Source organism: Pseudonaja textilis, chromosome 14 (genome assembly GCF_049901715.1).
Source record: "Pseudonaja textilis isolate UNSWEBS1 chromosome 14, rPseTex1.2, whole genome shotgun sequence".
Lineage (NCBI taxonomy): Eukaryota > Metazoa > Chordata > Lepidosauria > Squamata > Elapidae > Pseudonaja > Pseudonaja textilis.
The window spans coordinates 1,927,236-1,948,852 of NC_142003.1; the positions used below are offsets into that span (position 1 = coordinate 1,927,236).

Below are 21,617 nucleotides of genomic sequence, written 5' to 3' on the forward strand. Positions count from 1 at the left end.
CCAGGAAAAGGTGCAAAGCGCCACTCGCAGGAGATGTTTGGCAACATGCAGCGGAGCAAAACACGGAAGACGATGAGAGGCCTGTGCCGAAAAGCATGGAGCGGAAGCTGTGGAAGAGAAGGCCTTTTCCAAGCAGGAGGAGGAGGAGGAGGAGGAGGAAGGAGCCATTGGCCAAGCAGGAGAAGGCTCTTGCCCGAGAAGATGCGAGGAGGAGGAGGCCACGGCACGGCTCAGCTGGGGAGGCACGTGAGGACCCCACGCCGAGGTTTCCCCCACAAGCGACGGCTCCGTTTCCTTGTGGCGGTGGGTTCGTCATGCAACTGGCGCAGAGGAAATCCTCCTGGTCTCACATCCACCGGACGGAGAAACCCTGGCTGAGGGGAAGCTGCAGGTTGCTCACGTGGAGTACCTTTGGGGGTGAACGCAAAAGATTGGGAAGTGGAGTGGACGGCCCCGTGGCTTTACGGCTGGGCCCTCCGACCTTGGCCACTTTTTAAGACTTGTGGACTTCAACTCCCCGAGTTCCTTAGCTAGCAAAGCTCTCTATGTTTACGGAGTTGTTCTCATTTGGGGCGTTTTCATGCTCTACTTTTTCTACTAGAGTAAACCTACGCCATCAGACGAGAAACTGGGAAAAGCAAGAAGCGAAACAATAAAAAGAACAAAGCTAACAACAGTTGAAGAGTATTTAAGTGGAGCATTGGAAGAATTGTGGCAACCCTTACTTTTGCAATAGTGGCGAATATCGGTAGCTCGGGGGTAGGAATAAGGTGATGGCTTGGTGAGAACGGAGCAGCGCTCCATGCGCCTTCAAAGGCATTTAGTCCTGCTGGCCACATGACCATGGAGATGTCTTCGGACAGCGCTGGCTCTTCTTCGGCTGTGTGATGGAGATGAGCACTGGTCCCCTAGAGCCGGAAATGACTAGCATGGATGTGCGAGGGGAACCTTTACCTTAAAAATTAGGCATAAGGCGTAAGTCGTTCATAAAAGTTACCTACTAGTAAACCGACTTGGGTCCATTTGCATGTAGCAAGAACCAAATAGATGGAGCCTTTCTCTCTGCTGGCTGAGCAATTCTGGGAACTGAAGTCCACAAGTCTGAAAGTTGCCACGTTCAGAGACCCCTGGTCTGAATAAGCAGTTGGTTAATTACCTGATTGGTCAAATAAGTGAAAGTCCAGTTTTTGCCACTGACGGTGACCGTTTTCGGCTCTTCGCGGACTCCGTAGACACTGAGTTTATCCACCGTGATGTAGGTGGCTTCGGTATTGGAATGCAGGACGGTGGAGATGAAAGTGTTCTGGAAGAAGGTGAAGAAGGTGAAGGAGGAGGAGGAGGAGGAGGAGGAGGAGGAGGAGGAGGAGGAGGAGGAGGAGGAGGAGGAGGAGGAGGAGGAGGAGGAGAGCTCATGTTTCCCAAACAGGGAGAGGTGATAAATGGCAGCTACAATGACCTCCCCTCACTGCTAACCTGCAGTTATAAAGACACGTGGATCAGTTTTCCCTCAAAACATTGAATTTTGTCAAGAAAGGAAGGGTTAAGATGTTGGCAGGATGGCACCCCTGGCAGGTATGCAGGTCTCCAGTTGAAAGATCCAATTCTGGCTGATGTTGCCTTCTAAAAATGTCCACTGTTTGATGCTGGACAACAACGGGACGTCTGGAGGGCCAAAAACTCTCTCTCTCTCTCTCTCTCTCTCACACACACACACACACACACACACCCTTAAACTGTGTAAATGCTGCACCCCCACAAGGAGATGCTGAGATAGACTTTTCCTGCACTTTTAAAATTCCAGGGAAGAAGGAACATCGGGTATCCTTCCTGTGTGCAATTTGACCAATCCTCATTCTCCCTTCTCTGATTTTCCCTGAAATGTACAGTCAAGCAAAGGATGGCAAAAAAAAACCTAAGCAGATCTGCTTTTAAATAGGGAAGTTATATTCTGCATCTATCTTTCCCTTTTCTTGTATTGGTACATCAAAAGACGGTGCAAAAGAAAGCAACCTTTTAAGAAGCAGCCTCTGTGTGGCTCTTTTAAAAGGGAGGTCTACGTGGTCGGCTGCGATTCACAGGAAGAGAAGAGAAGTTCACGCTGTGGGTGTCCAGGAGAAGTCCCACGTCCCCTTCGAGGGAGAGCTAATCCCAAAACATCTCTTCTTGGGTACAGCCAGGAAGGAGAACGGGGCAGAGGAAGCTCCCTCCTCCTCCTCATGGCTCGCAGGTGGGACCTTCTTACCTGTGTGACGTTGAACACCAGGTAGGAATAGTCGCCCTTTTCAAAGGTGTCCAGGCTGTCGCCGTCGTCCCAAAACAGGTCACCCCAGGCGGTGGAGGTCTGGGATAAGGCTGCGATCAGGGTCAGTGGGTTCCGGCGTGTCACCCAAGTGCTGCCTCCGGGTTTCTGAGACACATCAGCAGAGGAAGGGAGAGGAGAAGGTCACTTGGGGGACAGTCTTGAGTAAAAGGTTTTGTCTTTCCCTGATGTTTATCGCCCAGACTCCAAGGTCCCTTCCAGCTCTATTCTGATTTTGAAGTTAGAAGGTTGGGGCTGGGGAATTCTGGGAAATGAAGTCCACCATCTTAATGTGGCCGAGGCCGCGAAACACTGTTCCAAGCTGCTGTGGGAAATATCTCTGGGCTGAAAAGTCATCGTTACTGACATAACAAACGGCATTAAAACCTGAGGTAGGACAGAAATCAAGTTCTCTTTTAGGCCCAAGCTTTGGGATCCTATGGAGCGAGAGAGGACCAGGTTGCTCAGGTTGCCCTCGGCTCTCAGCAGCTTAACCCAAAAATCAGCGAGAGGCAGCGGAGGGTGAAAAGAGCATCTTGCGGTCTCACCTGAGTCGGCAGGATGGTGCCTTCTCGCAGGTGGACGTTGATGTGATCCAGAGGGGCCGCCATTTTCAAGCTCTCCCCGCTGCTGTTCACTGAAGAACCCTGAAGAGGGTGAGGAGAAGACTTCGGATGGTTGTGAAGCTTTGGAAGGACAAGGGTCTCCTGGGAGCCTCAGAAATGAGGCTCTCCTGGATTCCAGAGGGGTGGTGGAGCCATGACAGGAGCTATGGAGCCGGGCCCTTACCGTGTAGTAGTCGTACCAAATGCCTTTGGGGAAGTAACCGGTCACGGAATCTGCACCAGGTTCCAGAACGGGGGTCACCAGCAGGACTCGGCCCCAGAGGAATTGCTTCTCTACCGCGTAGGTGGCCTCATCCTTTGGGAACCTACCACAAGGGACAATCATTGTGTCAGGGCTCCATCAGTTACTTCAATTAAATTGTGAGTCTTGAGCCGCACTCCCAAAACTAAAGAGGATTTATCTGAAGGTAACATTCTATGTCCGGCACTAAACTGGGCGTAGCCAACTCTGAGATACGTAATTCACTGTCCCCCTTGATCCTACTTTTTCTCCCACCCCTCTGAGTGTATCATCCAATGAGAAAATGTCCATAGCCAAGAGCTACCCATTATCCACACAGTCTAGTATTTTTTTTTTTTAATTATATTTTCACCTGTAGGAGTTTCCTCATTTTTCCATTGTTTTATCAATGATTAGGCAATAAAGGTAGAAATTGGAAACCGGAAGAATACTATTATATGCAAGTAAAGAATATTATTATTATTACTAGAATTATGCCTATGTAAAAAGACCCAGACAATACACTGTTTACTAAATACTTATATACGTTAAGAAAAATGTATAAATAAAAATATAAAAAAGAAAAAGGATGACCGGGTTCGTTACAAATGGTATTTCCTCAAGGCACTTTCCCAAACTCCCTGCAAACTCCCGTTTCTGAAATGTTTTGCAGTACTGCCTTGCAGCTCACCCAAGAGCCCTCCCTCGAACGTAGCCGAGGACTTACTCAAAAAACAGAGGGCGGGCAACGGTGTCTCCCTGCAGGTGAGCCCGATGGAAGAGAGAATAGAGTAGGGGCAGCAGGGTGTAACGGAGTTCTAGAGCTGCCTTCATGGCCGTCCGGGCTGCTGGGCTAAAGGCCGGGGGATCCTGAGCCTTTGGGGAGGAGAAGGGAGAGAGCAAGAGCGAGAGTTGTAAGGGAAGGCTGGAGGGTAGAATGGAGGAACCAACAGTCCAGAAAGCATCAGTAGCAAATCGCTTTCCGGTGCTCTCAAAAATATTTACAGAGCTGCCCACGAGGTTTTTAGGAGTCAGTTGTAATGTCGGGGTTCTACCCCCATTTAAATCATGAGTCTTTAGCCAGATTTTCAATGCTCAAAGAAGATTTAATAGAAGACATGCCGGGTTACACCCAGGCAGCACCGGCAGGTCTTCTCCTAATAAATCTTCTCTGAGCTGTGAAAATCTGGCTAAAGACACATATATTGAAATGGGGGTAACTACCGGAGCCCCGACAGCTAGTTGACTCATCATTCATTGTCACCCTTGACCCTGGTTTCCCCCACCCCCTGGGTGTATCATAATTCATATTCTCCAATGGGTCACATCCATAGCCCAGAGTCGTCAATCATGCTCTCCAGTTAGAATTTCGCACGGCAGAAACTTTGGTCGCCTGGAAACTATCTATGAAAACATTGATGGAATGCAGTTTCGGTTTTGCAAGCTGCTACCGTACTCCCCCCTCCCTTTCTGTTGGCAACTCTAAAAAGACCACAGAAATATTTTATGAGTTGACATGTAACTCAAGAGGAGACGTTAATGTCTTCGACAAAGAATTAATAATCTGACCACAGCAAATCTTGTTTGGCGAGGAGAGCTGTATTGCAACAACCTTTAGGTACGTCCAGTGTAATAGAGCTCTTCAGAAGGATTCCTACAATCCTTTTTCTATCCCAGGGCAGTAACTATCCAATTCTACTGTATAGGGCAATATTAATGCAATATCAATTCAATGTATAGAATGTGAAGGATGTGTGTTTTATGTAGCAATTGTATGTTGAAAGCTACACCTGAGAAAATAAAGAACAGAAGAGATTCCATGTTTATCCGATATGTGACCTTTTACAGTTATATAACCATATCTAATAAACATGTAGTTTTGTAACTTGTTATGTTCTAAAGTAATGGCAAGTCTGTATTTTTTGGCATAAGGATATATGAGAAGGAGGTGCTAGGTTATCATGACCCAAAAGGAACTGGTTAATGATCTATTGTATTACAGAAGGACCATAACAGGAAGAAGCCATGAGAACGAGGGTAGTTTCCAAAGACAAGGAAACAGGTGCTACGCAACAGTAATATGGGTGTGGCGTAGGGAGTTACATAGCTTGGATAGATTGCGAACCCAGGAAAGGGGCAGAGACTGTATACTTGAACCTGTATATAAACCCCAGCCCTCCTGGGAACCGTGTCTTCTGCCATGAGCAGAATTCCCTTTTGCAAAAGCTTAATAATAAAGCTCTTGTTCCCGGTCTCCAATTGTTTTTGTGACTATTATCACAATATGTATTTGTGTTTCTTTTCAGTCATAATGTACACTGAAGATGGCATTTAATTTCGTTGTACGAGGTGTAATGACAACGACGTAGGCTAAATTCTGCATGAGCCACAACATGCTTAGGGAGAACGTTCAAGTCAGAGGCTCATATACTGAGATGCAAGAGCGGGCTCTTCTGAAGATAAATTAGTCCTTTGCTTTTCACATGGAAAGGAAAGCTTCCTTGCCTTAAGTCCGGCTCCAATTATGTCCTTTGATTTACAGAAGCAAGAGGTGGAGAAGCATAGCCTCCTGTTCTGGTCAGGAGGTGAAAGTAGAGTTTTGGGGAAACGTACGCGAGAAGCAGGGAAACCAGCCCCCCCCCCTCCAGCCACCCGTCCCCTCCAACTCACCTTCTCAAGTTGAGTGTTGTGATTGCGTGAAAAGGGATAGAAGGCTCCCAGCTGCATCCAGCGAATGCAGAGCTCTTCCGAGGTGGAGCCGGAGAAGCCGCAGATGTCGGCCCCGACCAACGGGACGCCGAAGAGGCTGAAGCTCAGCAGGCCTGGGGATTGGGACAGAGGCCCAATGAGAGGGGCAGGTTGCAGCACCTGGACTCGATCACGGGAGTGATCAGGGAGACCTGACTTGGGATGCAATCTAGGACAAGATCCCCCTAACTACGGAAGGACGTCCCAGGTATTGTGCTGAGCCATGTGTTTGTTGGTCAAAACACAACACCAAGGGCCTTGAATTGGGTTTGGAAATATTCAGAAGGCCAGTAGCTCCGATGTCAAGGCTCCGACAATGCACCCCCATTCAAATCATGAGTCTCTAGCCACATCCCTCAGATTTAAAAAAAAAAAAGATTTATTAAGAGTGAACATGTCGGTGCTACGTGGGTGCAGCCGACTCTGAGACACATCATTCGTTTCACCCTTAAACCCCTGGATGTATATTCTCCAATGGGACATATCCATAGCCCAAGCATCATCAATCATGCTCTCCGGTAATAATCTTGCGTGCCAGCAGCTTCGGCTGCCAAGGCGATTATCCGAAGCATTTAAGAAATGCACTGCTTTGCCCTCCACTCCCTTTCTGCTGGCAACTCAAAAGACCAGAGAAGAATTTTTATTTTGAGTTGACGCCTGACACGTTATCGCTCTACTGGTGAATTATCTGTAAGCGTGCAAGTCTTGGCCCCCACTTCCAGCCATGTGTGTGGGACAGCTTTGTACTGGCTTTATAAAGCACACACAGATAATAGATAGAGGGGTTTTAACGGTCTGCACCTGACAGGAGCAGCAGATATTCGAAATTACACCCAGAAGCAAGTGAGGGGTACCTGGAATGGACCAAAACATATCCTTCCATTCGCTCCGGTTGTCCCCCAGCCAGTGTCCGGAATACCTGCCCTGGCTTGGGAAAGTGGAACGTGAAATCACGAAGGGCCTCTTCCCTCGGAGTTCAACCAGAGCCCTGCGAGGAAAAAAAAACGAACGAACCTGGTCAAGAATAACGGATGTATTTGTAGGACTGATGAATCCTCAGCAATGGGAAGGAAGGAGGGAGGGAGGGAAGGAAGAAAGGAAGGAAGGAAGGAAAGAAGGAAGGAAGGAAGGAAGGAAGGAAGGAAGGAAGGAAGGAGGGAAGGAAGGAAGGAAAGAAGGAAGGAAGGAAGGAAAGAAGGAAGGAAGGAAGGAAGGAAAGAAAGAAAGAAGGAAGCAAGGAAGGAAAGAAGGAAGGAAGGAAGGAAGGAAGGAAGGAAGGAGGGAAGGAAGGAGGGAAGGAAGGAAGCAAGGAAGGAAAGAAGGAAGGAAGGAAGGAAGGAAGGAAGGAAGGAAGGAAGGAAGGAAGGAAAGAAGGAAGGAAAGAAGGAAGGAAGGAAGGAAGGAAGGTGAAGGAGAAGAAGAATGAAAGGAGGAGGAGGTGAAGGATGAAGGAGGAGAAGAGGAAGAAGAAGAATGAAGGGAGGAGGAGGTGAAAGATAAAGAATGAAGGAGGAGAAGGAGGAGGAAGAGGAGGGGGAGATGATGATGATGTTGGGCCTCCAATTGCTCTCACCCCCCCACCCCCCCAAAAAAAGCAATTCCCAAACGCAGGGGAGGCCTGGCCTACCTTGAGGTGGCCTTGGCTTCCATCAGCCCATAGAGGTTGTGGAGGTTGTAATGCACGGAGAGGTTCTGCTTGGCCGAAGCGCAAATCGTTTTTGCAGAGAGGGAGCCTCCCAGGATCCCTAACGGAGACGGAGAAAAGGAGGTGGAGGAGGAGAGAGACCCAGCCTGGATGTCTTCTCTGCAAGCCGCGTCTGCTCAGGTGTTGCACTTCCAAACCCAGCCAATGGGATGCTCGGTGCAGGAGTTTATCCTGGCACCGACACACGGATCTCTCGCTCCCTTCTTTTTATGGGGCCAAGCAATGTTATGCAAAGGGGTAAGAACTGAAAAGGAGGTTCTGGCACCGAGATCAGGAGTCGTGACCTTCTTATATGTTGCTGAGCTACAGCTCCCATCTCCCGTGGGTTTTTGCAAACTTCAGAAACCCAGATTTCCACCACCACCCCTTTCCAAGAAGGGCAAGATTTCGGAGCTTCGAAATAACACTTGGGCTGGTGACTCCCATCTTCTAGAAGCAGTTTTGGGACCTTCCCGAAGAAGCTCCCTCAACTTCTGAAGCCCTCGTTGGCACGTGAGGTCTCCAATGAGTCCCTTGCTAGCTTCAGCAGACCTGGAGGCTTCCCTGCACTCTTACCTGAAACTAGGAAATGCACAACAGTGATTCTGCTAGGAAATCCCGCGCTAGATTTGTAATAACTGCTGGTTGCCTTTGGGCTCCCACCAGGGCACAGCTAAAAACTCAGGAAACAAGCCCATCATCCAGCAGATCTTCTGAAGCAGCTTATATAGTACGGGCATTCGTGAACGGGTTGGTGTCAGCTTTGCTGTTGCAGACTGTTAAGCGATGGTGTGTCTTACCAGGCGTGTAAGGTGGGTTGTCTAGATCTCCTTTGGAGCACCCTTCTGTTGAGCCATCGATGAAGTTGGATGGTTCGTTCATGTCCTAAAAGCAAAGAGATCTGGATGGAGTTGAGAAGACCCGTTCAAATTCTGGCTGCTGAGCTCAATCTACACTGGACTTCTACAACCAGGAGGAATCTGTCAGGAATATTCTGTAGAGATTCCCAGTCATCCAGGTCATGGCTGTCCCCAAAGTGCTTTTTTTAGGGAGGCAACTGTTTTTTTCTGGGTTTTTTTCTTTGAAAACGTTTCACTGCTCATCCAAGAGGCTTGATGGATGACTGAGAATCTCTACAGACTTTTAACTATGCAATTTGGGATGAACTCCCTTGGAATGGTGGGCGAGTAGGAACGGATTTCCAGAGAGAGACAAATTGCAGACGACAGGAACCGTTTGCACTACTCAGGGTGACCCTGAGGACACAGATAAACCTCCAAGTGCTTCAATGTCCTCTAACAAGGATGCAAATAACCAACTGTCTGCAAGGAGTCTAAATCCTTCCATTCCCCACCGTTCGGTCAGAGCTGAAGAAGCTCCTTGGATGAGAAGTGAAACGTCTTCAGAGAAAAACCAGAAAGTCCAGTTGCCTCTTGAAAAAAATGTCAGGGATATTCTAAGCTTAACAATTATCCAGCCTATAGAAAACGGACTTCAAGGTCAAACTTGGGTGGAATTAAAATTCAATTCAATGCCTCACTCCCAAATTGTGGATAGAGAGCCGTGTTAGTCTATCTTAGCAAAAAACCCTCAGGAGTTTGGCAACACCTTTACTAACAAGTGTTTTTTTTTTTAACAATACATCAGTTTTTGTGAGCTAAATGGAGGCCGTGAATACACAATCGCATCAGATGAAGTATCTGGATCTCACAAAAAGCAGATGTTGTTAATAAAATATATATTCATCGGCTCAAGAAGTCTGATCTTTTTTAATAAAATGTGTTAATCATACACAGACACAAACCCAAACCCGATTTCTCTTCCTAATTGGAGTTCCTGACCTGGCAGGCGGAAACCCTCAACGTTATATCTGTGTTCCTGTTCTCTCTAAGGTCTAGTTCAGGGTCATCCAGGTCTTCCCACCCAGAAACCGAGAGGAGTTCAGAAGGAGACGTACGATCCAAAGGCCGTCGAAAGGAACTTGAGCGTGAAGATGCTTCAGATTTTCTAGCCACCATTCATCAGTGGTTGGGTTGGAAAAGTCAGGATACGCGGTGAAGCCGGGCCAGACCTGGTGGAAAAAAAATGAAAATTTAAAAAAATAATACTAGATTTATTTGGAAATAGCTAGGCCGGTGATAAGGACCCATGTAGAGTTTACGAAAGAAAAGCTTGCTGGAGAAAACGCATCCAATAAGTTTAGTTATTATTTTGTTTCGGGGCTAGAGAAAAAAAAAATCAAAATAGCACCTGTTCATTCATGTTTCAGGAAAACACAGTTACAGGCCGAAGGAATTCTAGCAATTCCTAGCCATTCTCTGCTTGGGGAACCTCAAGAGCTGAACAGCTGGGAGTTCTCGCCCTAAAGATGCTCCTTATCCAGCTATAATCCTGCTCCTTCTTGGGAGGGTGGATTGGGAGTGTGGATGATGGGCTTTAAAGAGACCCCCTTGGAGCGGAGCATCCATTCCACCTGAAAGAGGAGGGCAAACACTCACTTTTCCAATCAGAGGTTTCCCTTCGGTGTTGTTGATGAACACGCCCCGCTTCAGGCCTTCGTCGTAAGGCCAGTAAGAGCCAGGACGCTGAGTGCTACTGATTCCGGGGTCCTGGAAGAAAATAACATGAGAACCAGCTGTTTTACAGAGCAGTTTTCCCAGGCTGGGCAATTTCCAGATGTGCAGTTAGAATTCTTAGAAATGGCCACAGCAGCTGGCGTAAGCTGCAAGTTAAAGTCTACACATCTGGAGAGCAGACATTTGTAAGGTAGCATTTTCCAGGACCGGCTCAAAAGGATCCTTTACACATGACAGACGGGTTGTTTTTTTTGCTCATTCGAGCAGCTTTGGAAATAAGCCTATAAAAGTAGCCTGATAAACTGATAAAATAGGTCTGTCAAGGTTTGTGATGGGACTCTTGGAACTATCAGAAGAGGAACAGAGAACAACCTCCCTCTTGGAAGTGGCAGTATTTCTGTTCTGGCTCAAAATTTTGTTCTGGGAAGACTTGCCTATTTCTGAAGGATCTAGGATAACTCGCCGTGAAGCCACTCACATGTTGCTATTCAGTGCAGGACCCAAGAGAAGGACAAGTGAATTTCAAGGGGCCTTGTTATGCATTAAGTTTAGATTTAGGTCGCGGGTTTAGGTCAGGTTTATGCTAACTCAAGAGAAGGGCAATTGGCTTGTCCCTTTCTTGAGTTATTCCCCAGTGAATTGCCCAGGGCAAGATGACCAGGGAAGAGTCAGCTGCAGTGAATTGTCCCATCCTGACTTCAGAAGCAGAGGAATCTTTAGCCAGGTGCGTGTTTTGTTAGCAAAGCTGTTAACAGCTCTTGTCTAGCCCAGAAGCTATCTCACCTGCAGTTTGCTAGGACTGCCACTGCTCGTTCTAACCGCCTAAAAAGGTTGGTCTCTCCACGTGTTTATATTTATACGCAGCACAGAGACACGCTGGCTGGAAAGAGAAACCCACCTTACCTACAAACACAGACCCAGCCCCCACAAAAGCATTCATAGAAGGGAGGTTCCTACCAGGATCAACACATAATATTGTCCGTGCTTATGAAGATCTTCCACCATCTGGGGGAGACTGGCAAACTTCTCAGAGTCCACGGCGAAGTCTCGAGTGCTGTTCATATAATCAATGTCATTCCACTGGGCGTCCTGCAAGCGGAACCAAAGAGAGAGGATTAAAGGGGAAGCCTCCCCAAGTTGGTGGGTGTTGTGGTTCGCCGGCAGCAGGTGTGGACGGCTGAGATCTCAGAGAGTGAGGACTCGGATGAGGGGCCTGCGTGTGATGCAGGGATGGGGCCAGGACCATCAGGGAGTGGAGTGCGGCCTTCGGAGATTGTGGAGGCTGGCAGCAGTGAGGAAGAGTTCCCCGAGGAGCCTGTGCCCGGTGGGCATGCGCGCAGGGCTGCTCGAAGGAAAGAGCATCTGCAGCAGCACAGGAAACTCGGGAGTAAGGCTGCAAGGTGATAGCCCCTCCCTTAAGGGATAAAAGCCAGCCGAGAAACCGGAGTTCTGTGCAGGAAGCAAAGAAGTTTTTGTACTCAAGCCTGGTGGATGTATCTTGGTTGGTATTGGGAGACTCTTTGTGTTTGAAATATTTCTCAGTAACTTCATCTCATTTTCTTGGCAGCCTTGCGCAACCTTGGCAAGGCTCATTCTTATCAGAGACAATTAGTTTGTAACAGCCTTTTAACCGGGAAGGAACGGAATTCGTAAAGAATCATTAAAAGGTTTGGCTGTTACCTCTGTTTGGTGTTTGTTTCCTTGGAACAAGGTTTGGGTCAGAACAGTGGGGGAGTCCAAATCTGGTACAGAACAGAACCAGTTTGGAGAGGACCATTCTGTGGGCCTCGTTTGTTACGCAGTAGATTTGAGGTCTCATCATGAGACAGAGGAGACACAGCAATCCAGTTTTATGGGGCTACCATTGCCATCACCCCAAGCAGTGGCAGGGCAGACCAAGGAGAGGGCAGGCTGGATTCGCCTTCTCTTCCTTTTTGGTGGGCTCCTTTTTACCTGAGGGATCTGAAAATTCCGCATCGCTTTGACTGTCTCCCACGTCTTGTTGCTTGTCTCGTACCCCCAACGGCATAGATGGAACCCCAGTCCCCAAAAGGGGGGAATGGCCGGAAACCCTGAAATAGAAACGGGGGAAATTTAACACATCGGCCTTTCTAGTCGGAGCGGATTCTACCGGGCGTGACTATCTCTTTTATCATAAATCAATATTGTTTTCTTTCCAAGTGATTTTTTTTCTTTTCCTTTTCCTTTGACAATGCATGTATTTTTATCTTGGTGGAGCTTTTCCCCCTATTTCTCTGTCATTATTTTAAAAGTGACAAAAGAAGAAATAAAGAAGAAATGTCATTTATGAAGGTTCTCCTGGCAGAGAAACAAAGCCAGCAAAAACAGTGCAGTTGTTCCTGAACTGTCATCTCTGAATTGCATTTGCTTCGGAAGGTTTCTCAGATGAGAACCTCAAACCATGAATGAAATCAGAGCTGGAAGGCAGGGCTGGGCTCCAAGCATGAGTGAATAAACTTCTCCTTATGGGCATCAGGTGCTCCTGGGTTGCAAGGACACAGCCTTCCCCAACTGGGCGCCCGACATATTGTACGCTTCCACCCCCTCTCCCTCAAGCTTTCTTGGCTCCTGTCTGAAGTTTTCAGCCAGTTCTGAAGAGTTGAAAAAGTTTTCCCACCATGTTTCTGATTCTTAAGATGCTCACCGATCACTTGTTGGTACTGCTGGACCACCAAGTTGGGATCCGGTCCTAAAAAGATGTAAAAATCTAAAATTCCCCCCGTGGTCCTCCAGGTGAGGGCAGGAGCAGGCTGAAGGGCCACCTCTGGACCGTGGAAAAAGAAAGAAAGAAAAGAAGGAAACATCAAATCATGCCTTCCAGTAAACATTCTGGGGTGTGGCACCACGAGGAGGTAATTATTACTCCCTTCAGAAGCATCAGTAGTTTTCTCTCTCTCTCTACAATGCTATGGATTCCCAAAGGACTTGCTATCCCAGCACTTCTGCTTGGGGGACCACCATTCTCACATGCAAAAGCTGTCTGTGTTTTTATGAAGTGCACTCTTGTGGCTCTTATGGCTGCCTCAGAAGAGTGAAACTGAACCCAAAACCTTTTCCATTTTCATACATACCAAGAAAAAAATAAAATTAGACAGGCAAGCAGCTTTCAACTCTATCCTCTATCTAGCCTGTGGGATGTGAACTGGGCATGAAAGTAAAGCAATGGTCCAAAATAGGCTCGCATGGTAACTGCGTTTGTTCATCCAAGACATTTTTTGGGCCTCCTCTTAAAGGACCTCCAGAAGGGAATATAGGAAACACGCACCCATTAAGTTGCTGTTCAGGAGGAAAACCCCGTGGGCAGCTCCGCCTTTCTCCATGAGAAGATAGAACGGGTGGACGCCGTAGAGATTGTAAGACTCCTGAAAACAATAGAGAGGAAAAAAACCCATATCATCTTCATTTAGATTTTTTCTTCCCATAGCCAATCATCAGGGTGAGACAGAGACACGTAAGAACGGAGAAGAGCACTCTTGAATTAAATCCAGTGTAAAAGTTGCCTTCAGTCCAGCCCCTTGTGTTTCACAGCTGTGGATCAGAGGCCTCCAGGAAGGCTACTGACCTAAATGTGGGGAAACTCCAAGTTCTTACTGCAGTTTCATTATATGCGGAGACATGCTGGTTTGATCTGAACAAGCATACAATCGCTGTTGCAAGACACTGTAAGTCGTTACCACCCTGAGTGTCTGTTCTGGCACATGGAAATCCCGAGGAAGGGGGAACCAAGGAAAAAAAATGTAACCCCGCTGGAAATAAATCAACTCTTGAAACTGAAGTATATTATAATAGTAAAGATATATTATCATTGATTGTTTTTAAATACGTTATCCTATGAATATAATTTAGTAAGAATTGAGTTTTACTTTTAAAGACAGCCTGGAAATGAAACCAAAATTTAAATAATAGAATAATAATGAGATAATAGGATATGGAATGTTGATTAGAATATAATACGAATGTAAAGTTAGGAGGAAGGGATCATAAATATTGTGCACATGATATATATATATATATATATACCAAATTGACGCACTGTGTAACTGAAAGATGGTTTATTTGTTATGTTGTATATTATAAAAATAAAAAACTTTTTTTTTTTAAAAAAAGGAAATAAACCGACTCAACTCAAAACCAACTCATAAACCCAGCGTAAAAACCTACTGTAGGAGGGACGTCTCGGGCCCAGAGGGGCAGCGTGTTCCACTCCAGGTTATGTAGGAAGTTGCTCCGATGTTCTCCCAAGCCGTAAAGAAACGTGGAAGGCAGAAGGGTGGATATCTGGAGAAACTGGTCCGCGAAAAACAGGGGAGCCACCGTTGTGTTCAACCTACGAGAGGAAACATCCCAATTAAGGGAAAGATAGTGTATTTTGTTTTCTTCCTTTTTAAATTTTTTGTGGCTTTTGTGGTTTGTTTGGATTTTAAGTTACAGTTTGCACGTAGCTTGTTTTGAACTGAATTTTCTACAATTAAAGGCTGTTTCCTGGGAGAGTTTTTCTCTAGCCCGAAGGTAACCTGGACACTGGGGGCAAAGTTAGAGATAATAAAGGGACTTCTTCTTGCTTATCTGGCTGTGTTGTCTTTGTGCCACGCCCCTTTGGGTCATCACAGCTATTACTGATCGGACAAGGAGGACAACATCGTCTCTCTAGGAAGACAGCAGGAGGAGACAAGAAAGGCTCACAGAACGGTCCCTGAAAGTCTTCGCTTCACGATCAGGCCGAAAGGCTCCTTGCAGAACTCAACGGAATAGAGAGGATTCTCTGCCTTCTTGGTGGCTTGAGGAACGTCAAGAGGCACCTCGTACCGGGGACTGCTGGCATCGGTGATCTACAGAGAACAAGAGGAACACAAATTTGAATCGCATGGAAACAGAGACAAAGTTGTGAAAGGGCGGCAAGACCGTTTAACGAATGCCTCACCTTGACGCGCAACCGAGAATCTGTTTCGAACTCTACCCTGAGCTGCAGCTTCTCAATATCCTTCGGATAATAAGTCTTTGTTCCTCTGGTTAGAAAACCAACCAGCCCCAGGTCAGTCTCATTCATGCTCCCCAAGGAGTAGCTGGGGAAATCAGGGGGGTAAAAACACCACGGAACTCCGTTTATTCTAGCGAGGGGCGTCTCGCCGTCCACGAAACAGCAGCCCCGGCTCTCGCAAAGTTCTCGCGTCACGATCACACTTTTCTCCGGGTAACAGTCGAAGCGATGGTTCTCTGGCACGGAGGTGCATTTGGACCAGAAGGGAACCCCGTGCTGATCCCACCAAATCTGGCCCAGAACCCAAACGGTCACCCCGCTCAGAAGGGCGGCTACCGTCAAGAGGCCCCCACCTAGCCACCAAGCCGACAGCTTCTGATGGCACAGTGGCATTCCATCGCCATCTTCCTCCCCGGCCTCGCTGATCCCAGAGACATTCGTGGTCAGCTTCTGATAGGACTTCATGGTGGCAGTTGCTGTTGCGGAGGGAAAATAAAGAAATCCAACTTTAACAAAACAATTACTACCAACCGGCCTTCAATCGAGGACCTGTACGCTGCACCAGTCAAAAAGAGGGCTGTGAAAGTATTTACAGACCCCTCACATCCCAGACATAAACTGTTTCAACTCCCTCAAAACAGGGCACTGCACACCAGAACAACTAGATACAAGGAGAGTTTTTCCCAAATGCCATCACTCTGCTAAACAACTAATTCCCTCAACGCTGTCCAACTATTTACAAAGTCTGCACTACTATCACTATTAATCTTCTCATCACTCCTTATCGCCCATCCCCTCCCACTTGTGACTGTATGACTGTAACTCTGTCGCTCGTATCCTTACGATTTATATTGACTGTTTCCTAGTATGATTTGATTGCTTATTGTTCCCTATGGCTACCATTAAGTGTTGTACCTGATGATTCTTGATTCTTGACGACTATCTGTTTTCTTTTTATGTGCACTGAGAGCATTTGCACCAAAGACAAATTCCTTGTGTGTCCAATCACACTTGGCAAATAAAGAATTCTACTCTGTGCTATGCTATGCTATGCTATGCAACGCAACGCAACGCGATGCTATTTATCTGTGGTTCTTGGGACCATAATGACAGGAAGTGAGAACGAGCGGAGTTATTTACCCTGCAGGGATCACCATATCATGCTCCTGTCAGGTAGGGGATAACAGCCCCATCGGAAGGTGATACCAGGGGCTCCAACTGAGTGAACTCAACAGATGGAAGCGACGGAGAAGGTGACATAATTGCTTTGATGCCTCAACTGGCTACTATTTTAATCCAGGAGCCTGGAGGCTTTGAAGCACTGTTTGGCTGCAGCAGGGGTCCCCAAACTTGGCAACTTTTAAGACTTGTGGACTTCAGCTCCCAGAATTCTCCAACCAGCTAGAATTCTGGGAGTTGAAGTCCACAAGTCTTAAAGTTGCCAAGTTTGGAGACCTCTGGGCTACAGCTTCGCTAGCCTTCCAACTCTGTAAATCTGAGGTCATTGTCAGCTGTCTCCTGCTCTCTGCCCAACCCTGTGCTTTCTATACTCCTGCTAGACAGCCACCATAGCGGGGGCTGCTCATGAGGAGGGACAGAAAACCCCAACTCTCCCAGTGAAATGCAGCCCCTGGATTAGATGGCGGGTGGGTTGAGACAACCATGCGCAATCCTTGGGGCATCTAAGAAGCCCTTTGGGGTCACAATGGTTAGAAACTGAGGAAGAAGGGGCAGAGGAGAGAACCCCAAGAGAGAGTGGGTGCAGAAAGCAAAGTTTGGTCAAGCCACAAACAAACCTTTTTAGAGGGTTTTCTTTTTTTTTTGACACCTGACAAGTCAACCCTTCAGGGCTTACTAAGTTACCTTGGTGAGGTCAAGAAGGCGGCCAGCTCAGAACTGAAAAAAAGAGCAAAGCAAAGCAAAGCAAATCATACCTGTGTGTATCTCCTCTTGACAGACCAACAGCCGGAAGGGAAACAGAGCCACCCAGCGAGCGGCATTTGCAACACACAACAGTAAATCTTCTAGAATAAGCGCCCACTTAAAAGGAATTATTCATGCCCTCCAAACAGGGCATTGCAATCACTCTTAAGCTCTAAGGTTGTGGTTGTTTTTAAAGGGCATTCCAACCCCTTGTCTTCCCTGCTGTGCTTGGCCTTACCCAGCATGGACCAATTAATCTTGAATTTTTTCCTCAAGACTGGCAGAGGGTGCCCTTCATTTTACAGGCAGGAAGGGAACAGAGATCCCATGTGAAAAAATATATATGTAAAGGCCATTTGCAACTGGCCTCTGGGAATTTCAGGGTCTGTATTTTAGAAGGTCAGAAATATAAGGGAAGTTTGCTGCTCAAAATCTTTGGCCACCGGTTGTTTGTATGGGCTGTATTTATCAGTTTCCCTATACTTTAGTACTGTAACAGTTTATGCATAAATTAGAGCTCAAAACGATACTTTAATATATATATATATATAAAACGCGGAAATAATATGATTTCAATGATACATTGAAGCAATAGTCACATCACTTCTATGCATCAAGAAATACTGGATTGCTTGTTATGGTTTGAATTGGAACAAGCTTCGTTTCTTTATGCGTCCTTCCCCTTCCGGACACTCTTTTCTTCCAAGGTACGGAGGTGAAGGGGCGTCCTTTTTTTATTTTTTTTAAATCTGTGATGAACACAAAAGGTACCGAATTGATAAGTGCAATAGCAAAATGACATATTGCACCAAAACTGAGAAGATGGAGAGCAACAGAGGGTCTATTTGACTAGATTTAATATGTTCAAAGGATTGAGCTAGTGTCTGTATCTGTTTTTTTCAACTTCAGAAACTGGAATTCTGTGAGTTGGGAGTCCACACTTCTTAAAAGTTCCCGACGCTGGTCTTTATGAACATTTTAAGGGTATATGTTTCGTTTCTAAAAAACGTAAGATAGAATATTTTATTTGGCCAAGTGTGATTGGACACACAAGGAATTTGTCTTGGTGTAAATACTCTCAGTATACATAAAAGGAAGGATAGGTAACTTATCCATTCATTATTCTACCTATTTTTTTCTGACTTTGTTAGCACGGTTGTACCTGGTCATATCCTCGGATTTTTATGCATACCACTATATAAACATACGTAATTATTTTAAAAATAATAGCTGCAATAGACACTTGCCATCAATCAAAATCTGCAAGGAGCTGGACAAAACTCCCTGGTTTATCCGCCTTAAGGATGGGATCTAGGGCTCCAGGCAAGGTGGGCATCCAGAGAGAGAAAGAATCCCCCGCCCCGCTTTTTAAACAAACAAACAAACAAACCAGGGAGACCCTCCCAACTTCTTCATTCATGCCTTTCGACCACGCATTCCCGCGCTTTCTCTTTCCCCAAGAATTGAAGCGCTGGGGGCGTGGCCAGGACGTGGGCGCGGCTAAAAGTGAACGACTCTAGTGATGAAAGGGGCGTGGCGTCCTCTCTCTCTTTCTCCTCCTCCGACCTGAGGAATCTCAGAGAGAGAGAGGCATCCGATCCCGGAAACCAGACGGAGAGCTCCGATTGGCTGGAAGCGTTCAAAATCAAAGGCTGGGCGGGAAAAAAAAAAGCAGAGGAGGAGCTTTGTGCGCGCGTGCGATTGGTTCTTTTCTCCCCCTCCCTCTTCCCCCGCTTCTGTTGTGGCTCCTCCCCCTCCTCCTCCTCCGCTCATTCGCCGCCCGCGCGCCAAGGGAGGAGGCAGGAGGCGAGGCTGCTGCCCGAAAGGGAGGGGGGAAAAGGAGGAGGAGGAGGAGGCGGCGCGCGCAGCCCCCCCTCTCATTCCCCTCCCCCGCTGACTCGCCCGTTGGCGGGGGCTTTATCGCCTCAGAAACCCCGCCGGGCAACGGCTGGTCGCCGGCTGAGGAGCCGAGCGCTCCAGGTGAGGCGACGGCGGGGACGGGGAGGGGAAACCGGAGCGGCGGGAGGAAGAGGAGAGGGGAGTGGGGGAAAGAGAAGGAAAGTGAACACTCCTCTGAAGGGAAGCGAAGCGGCCTGGGCGGCGGCGCCTCTTTGGCTGCGCGCTTGCGCAGACGCGCGAGGGCGGGGCCTGAGGGGTGGGCGGGGCGGAGAGGGCGGGGTTTTCTCGTCCAGCACGTGGCGGAGGCTAAGTCGGGCTTGCGAGTTTTTATTTCCGCGTTGGTTTGTTTTTTTTTTTTAATTTCTCAATAGGATCGAATTAAACCACTTGCTTTGGAAGTGGGAGGCGGCCGGCTTCCTCCCCCCTCTTTCCCCGGGCTTAACGGGGGCTTGGTGTGTCCGACCTGCTGGAGGAAAAGTGGTGGGAATACGGCTTTCGCGTGTCAGGGAGGGCAGCTGCAACTCCCGTGTGTGGGGGCGGGGGGCGGCGTTGTGAGTATAGGGCTAGTTTGCAGGTGTGAAGATGACGTGGGGGACCTGGTATAGGGTGAATGGGGCTTTGGAGGGGGGCCGTCACGGGTGGGGAAAACAGCTTTTCCTGCAGAGTGGTGGAGGGGAGTTGTGTGAATGGGGCTCCTGAGGGTCAGCTCCCCCTTGGAAAGCAAGTTTTCTTTTGACGAGGGGCGAGGAAACTGCTCTTCTCTTTAATGGCTTTCCAAAGGGGTGACCCATGTGCCGAAGGAGACCCCCTGCTCCTGCCCCAAGGGCCAGCCCTGCAACTCCCCTCATTGAAGCATTAGAGGCAGTCCCCCCCACCCCCTCTGGTATCTACCTGGCATCAGTGACCTCTGAGGGTATTTCTGCATTTATATATAAATATATGCAACCCTGCTTTGTCTTGGGACATTGTGCAGGAAAATGCATCCTGGAACAAGCACCTAACTACAGGAAGTCGCTGACTTATAACCGTTAATTTAGCGACCGAATTTACAGCTGCACTGAAAAAAGTGACTTTTGACCACTTTTCACACTTGCAACTGTTGTAGCATCCCCACGGTCATGTGGTTTACATTTGGATGGTTGACAACTCATTCACATTTATGACCATTCCAGTGTCCTGGGATCCCGTGATCCCGTTTTGTAACCTTCTGACAAGCAGAGCCAATGGGGAAGCCAGGTTCACTTCACAACCCGGTTAACTAACTAACCGACGACAGTGGTTCACTTAGCAAATGTGGCAAGGAAGGTGGTTAAATGGGGCACTTGACAATTTTTTTCGCTTAGCGACAACATAAATTCTGGCCTCCGTTGTGGTCGTAAGTCGAGGACTACCTGTACTGCTGCAACCCTGTTCTTTTAGTCAACAGGTATTTTAAAGGAAGACTATAAACTCCCCTCTTGCTCTAAGCCAGGACGTTGATTTAATAAGCTACCAAGACGTGTCATAAAAACGTTCCGGCTTACTAGCCCACCAAGCCATAACCAAGGCACAGGGAAACTCAGCCGGTTGGCTGAAAGAAGGACTTCCCCTCCAGTAACAGTGTGGCTGAATTGGGCAGCCAGATCTGAGTTTGTGTTGTACCAGTCTGTGTTTTCGACGGTATACTACTTGGTGTCAGGATACTACATGCATCCATAAACAAACACTTAACTGTTGTTACTCCTTTTGTAGCCCATGAATCTAGACTGCTGGCTTTATTTTCCAAAGCAAGCCTAGGCCTGCATTTAAGAGCCACAAACTTAATTTATGCTTTTTTGCCCTTATCTGTTACTACTGGAATTTCCCCCTCCTCGGGGGAAGAAAATCAGTTAAAACCTGGGAAGCCCCTGGCTTCAAACCTCACCTCTGTCCTGCAAAAAAGTCAGCACCCAATGAAACCATCTCAAGAAATTGTTGTTACACGAATCTTATTTCTACTTTCAAAATGTGGAGGGGGGAATAACCACCTTCCCACAAAGGAGTCCATGGGGCTGGGGTTGTAATGGGATTCTTTATCCCATGTGGATAGGTAGTCTTTGACTTATTACCATGATTGAGCCCAGAATTTCTGTTGTTAAGTGAGTTTTGTTCCACTTCACGACCTTCGTCGCCACAGTTGTTAAATAGAATCACTGCAGTTGATAAGTTAGTAACCGAGTTATTAAGTGAAACTGGCTTCCCCTTTTGACTTTGCTTCTCAGAAGGTCACAAAAGAGGATCACATGATCCCAGGACACTGCAACAGTCATAAATACGAGTCAGTTGCTAAGCTTCTGGAATTTGGTCACATGACCATGGGGATGCTGCAAAGGTCATAGCATAAGTCACTTTTTTCGGAGCCATTGTAACTTTGAACGGTCATTAAATGGATGGTTTGTAAGTTGAGAGCTTCTTGTACTAGCTCCCAGATTCCCACCATTCCTGAGACTTCTGGGAATCTGGTGGGGGTGGGGGTGTTGTTTGGATAAGGCTGTGGTGGTTGCAACACTGCAAAGGCTGTGCGACCAGTGGCATGCTGAGCTAAGAAAGGTCTACCTCTAGAACAGGAGTCTCTAAACTTGGGCACTTGAAGACTCGTGGACCAACTCCCAGAATTCATAAGTG

The 21,617-nt window shown here is 47.4% G+C and overlaps 2 protein-coding genes across 3 annotated transcripts in view; one reads left to right on the forward strand and one right to left on the reverse strand.

Annotated features, from left to right (window-relative positions):
* Positions 1-21,617, reverse strand: part of LOC113438821 (lysosomal alpha-glucosidase-like) — a 23,351-nt gene continuing 1,734 nt past the window's right edge. The window contains exons 1-20 of one of the 2 annotated variants that reach the window (XM_087912861.1): positions 17,087-17,141; positions 15,096-15,628; positions 14,858-15,003; positions 14,336-14,501; positions 13,440-13,536; positions 12,819-12,938; positions 12,107-12,225; positions 11,111-11,242; positions 10,076-10,186; positions 9,535-9,648; positions 8,378-8,462; positions 7,521-7,638; positions 6,748-6,881; positions 5,816-5,967; positions 3,873-4,021; positions 3,089-3,230; positions 2,848-2,946; positions 2,243-2,407; positions 1,157-1,303; positions 1-409 (exon numbers count right to left, since the gene is read on the reverse strand). In XM_087912861.1, coding sequence (XP_087768987.1) covers positions 347-409; positions 1,157-1,303; positions 2,243-2,407; positions 2,848-2,946; positions 3,089-3,230; positions 3,873-4,021; positions 5,816-5,967; positions 6,748-6,881; positions 7,521-7,638; positions 8,378-8,462; positions 9,535-9,648; positions 10,076-10,186; positions 11,111-11,242; positions 12,107-12,225; positions 12,819-12,938; positions 13,440-13,536; positions 14,336-14,501; positions 14,858-15,003; positions 15,096-15,617 — 2,781 coding nt within the window. In that variant the 5' untranslated portion in view covers positions 15,618-15,628; positions 17,087-17,141 and the 3' untranslated portion in view covers positions 1-346. Of the gene's footprint in view, positions 410-1,156; positions 1,304-2,242; positions 2,408-2,847; positions 2,947-3,088; positions 3,231-3,872; positions 4,022-5,815; positions 5,968-6,747; positions 6,882-7,520; positions 7,639-8,377; positions 8,463-9,534; positions 9,649-10,075; positions 10,187-11,110; positions 11,243-12,106; positions 12,226-12,818; positions 12,939-13,439; positions 13,537-14,335; positions 14,502-14,857; positions 15,004-15,095; positions 15,629-17,086; positions 17,142-21,617 lie in introns of those variants that run through there. The other variant, XM_026704369.2, reaches the window with a different exon arrangement.
* The window catches only part of MAFK (MAF bZIP transcription factor K), a 15,343-nt gene continuing 12,640 nt past the window's right edge, over positions 18,915-21,617 (forward strand). The window contains exon 1 of the mRNA XM_087912880.1: positions 18,915-19,055. The gene's annotated coding sequence lies outside the window, so the exon portion shown is untranslated. The remainder of the gene's footprint in view (positions 19,056-21,617) is intronic.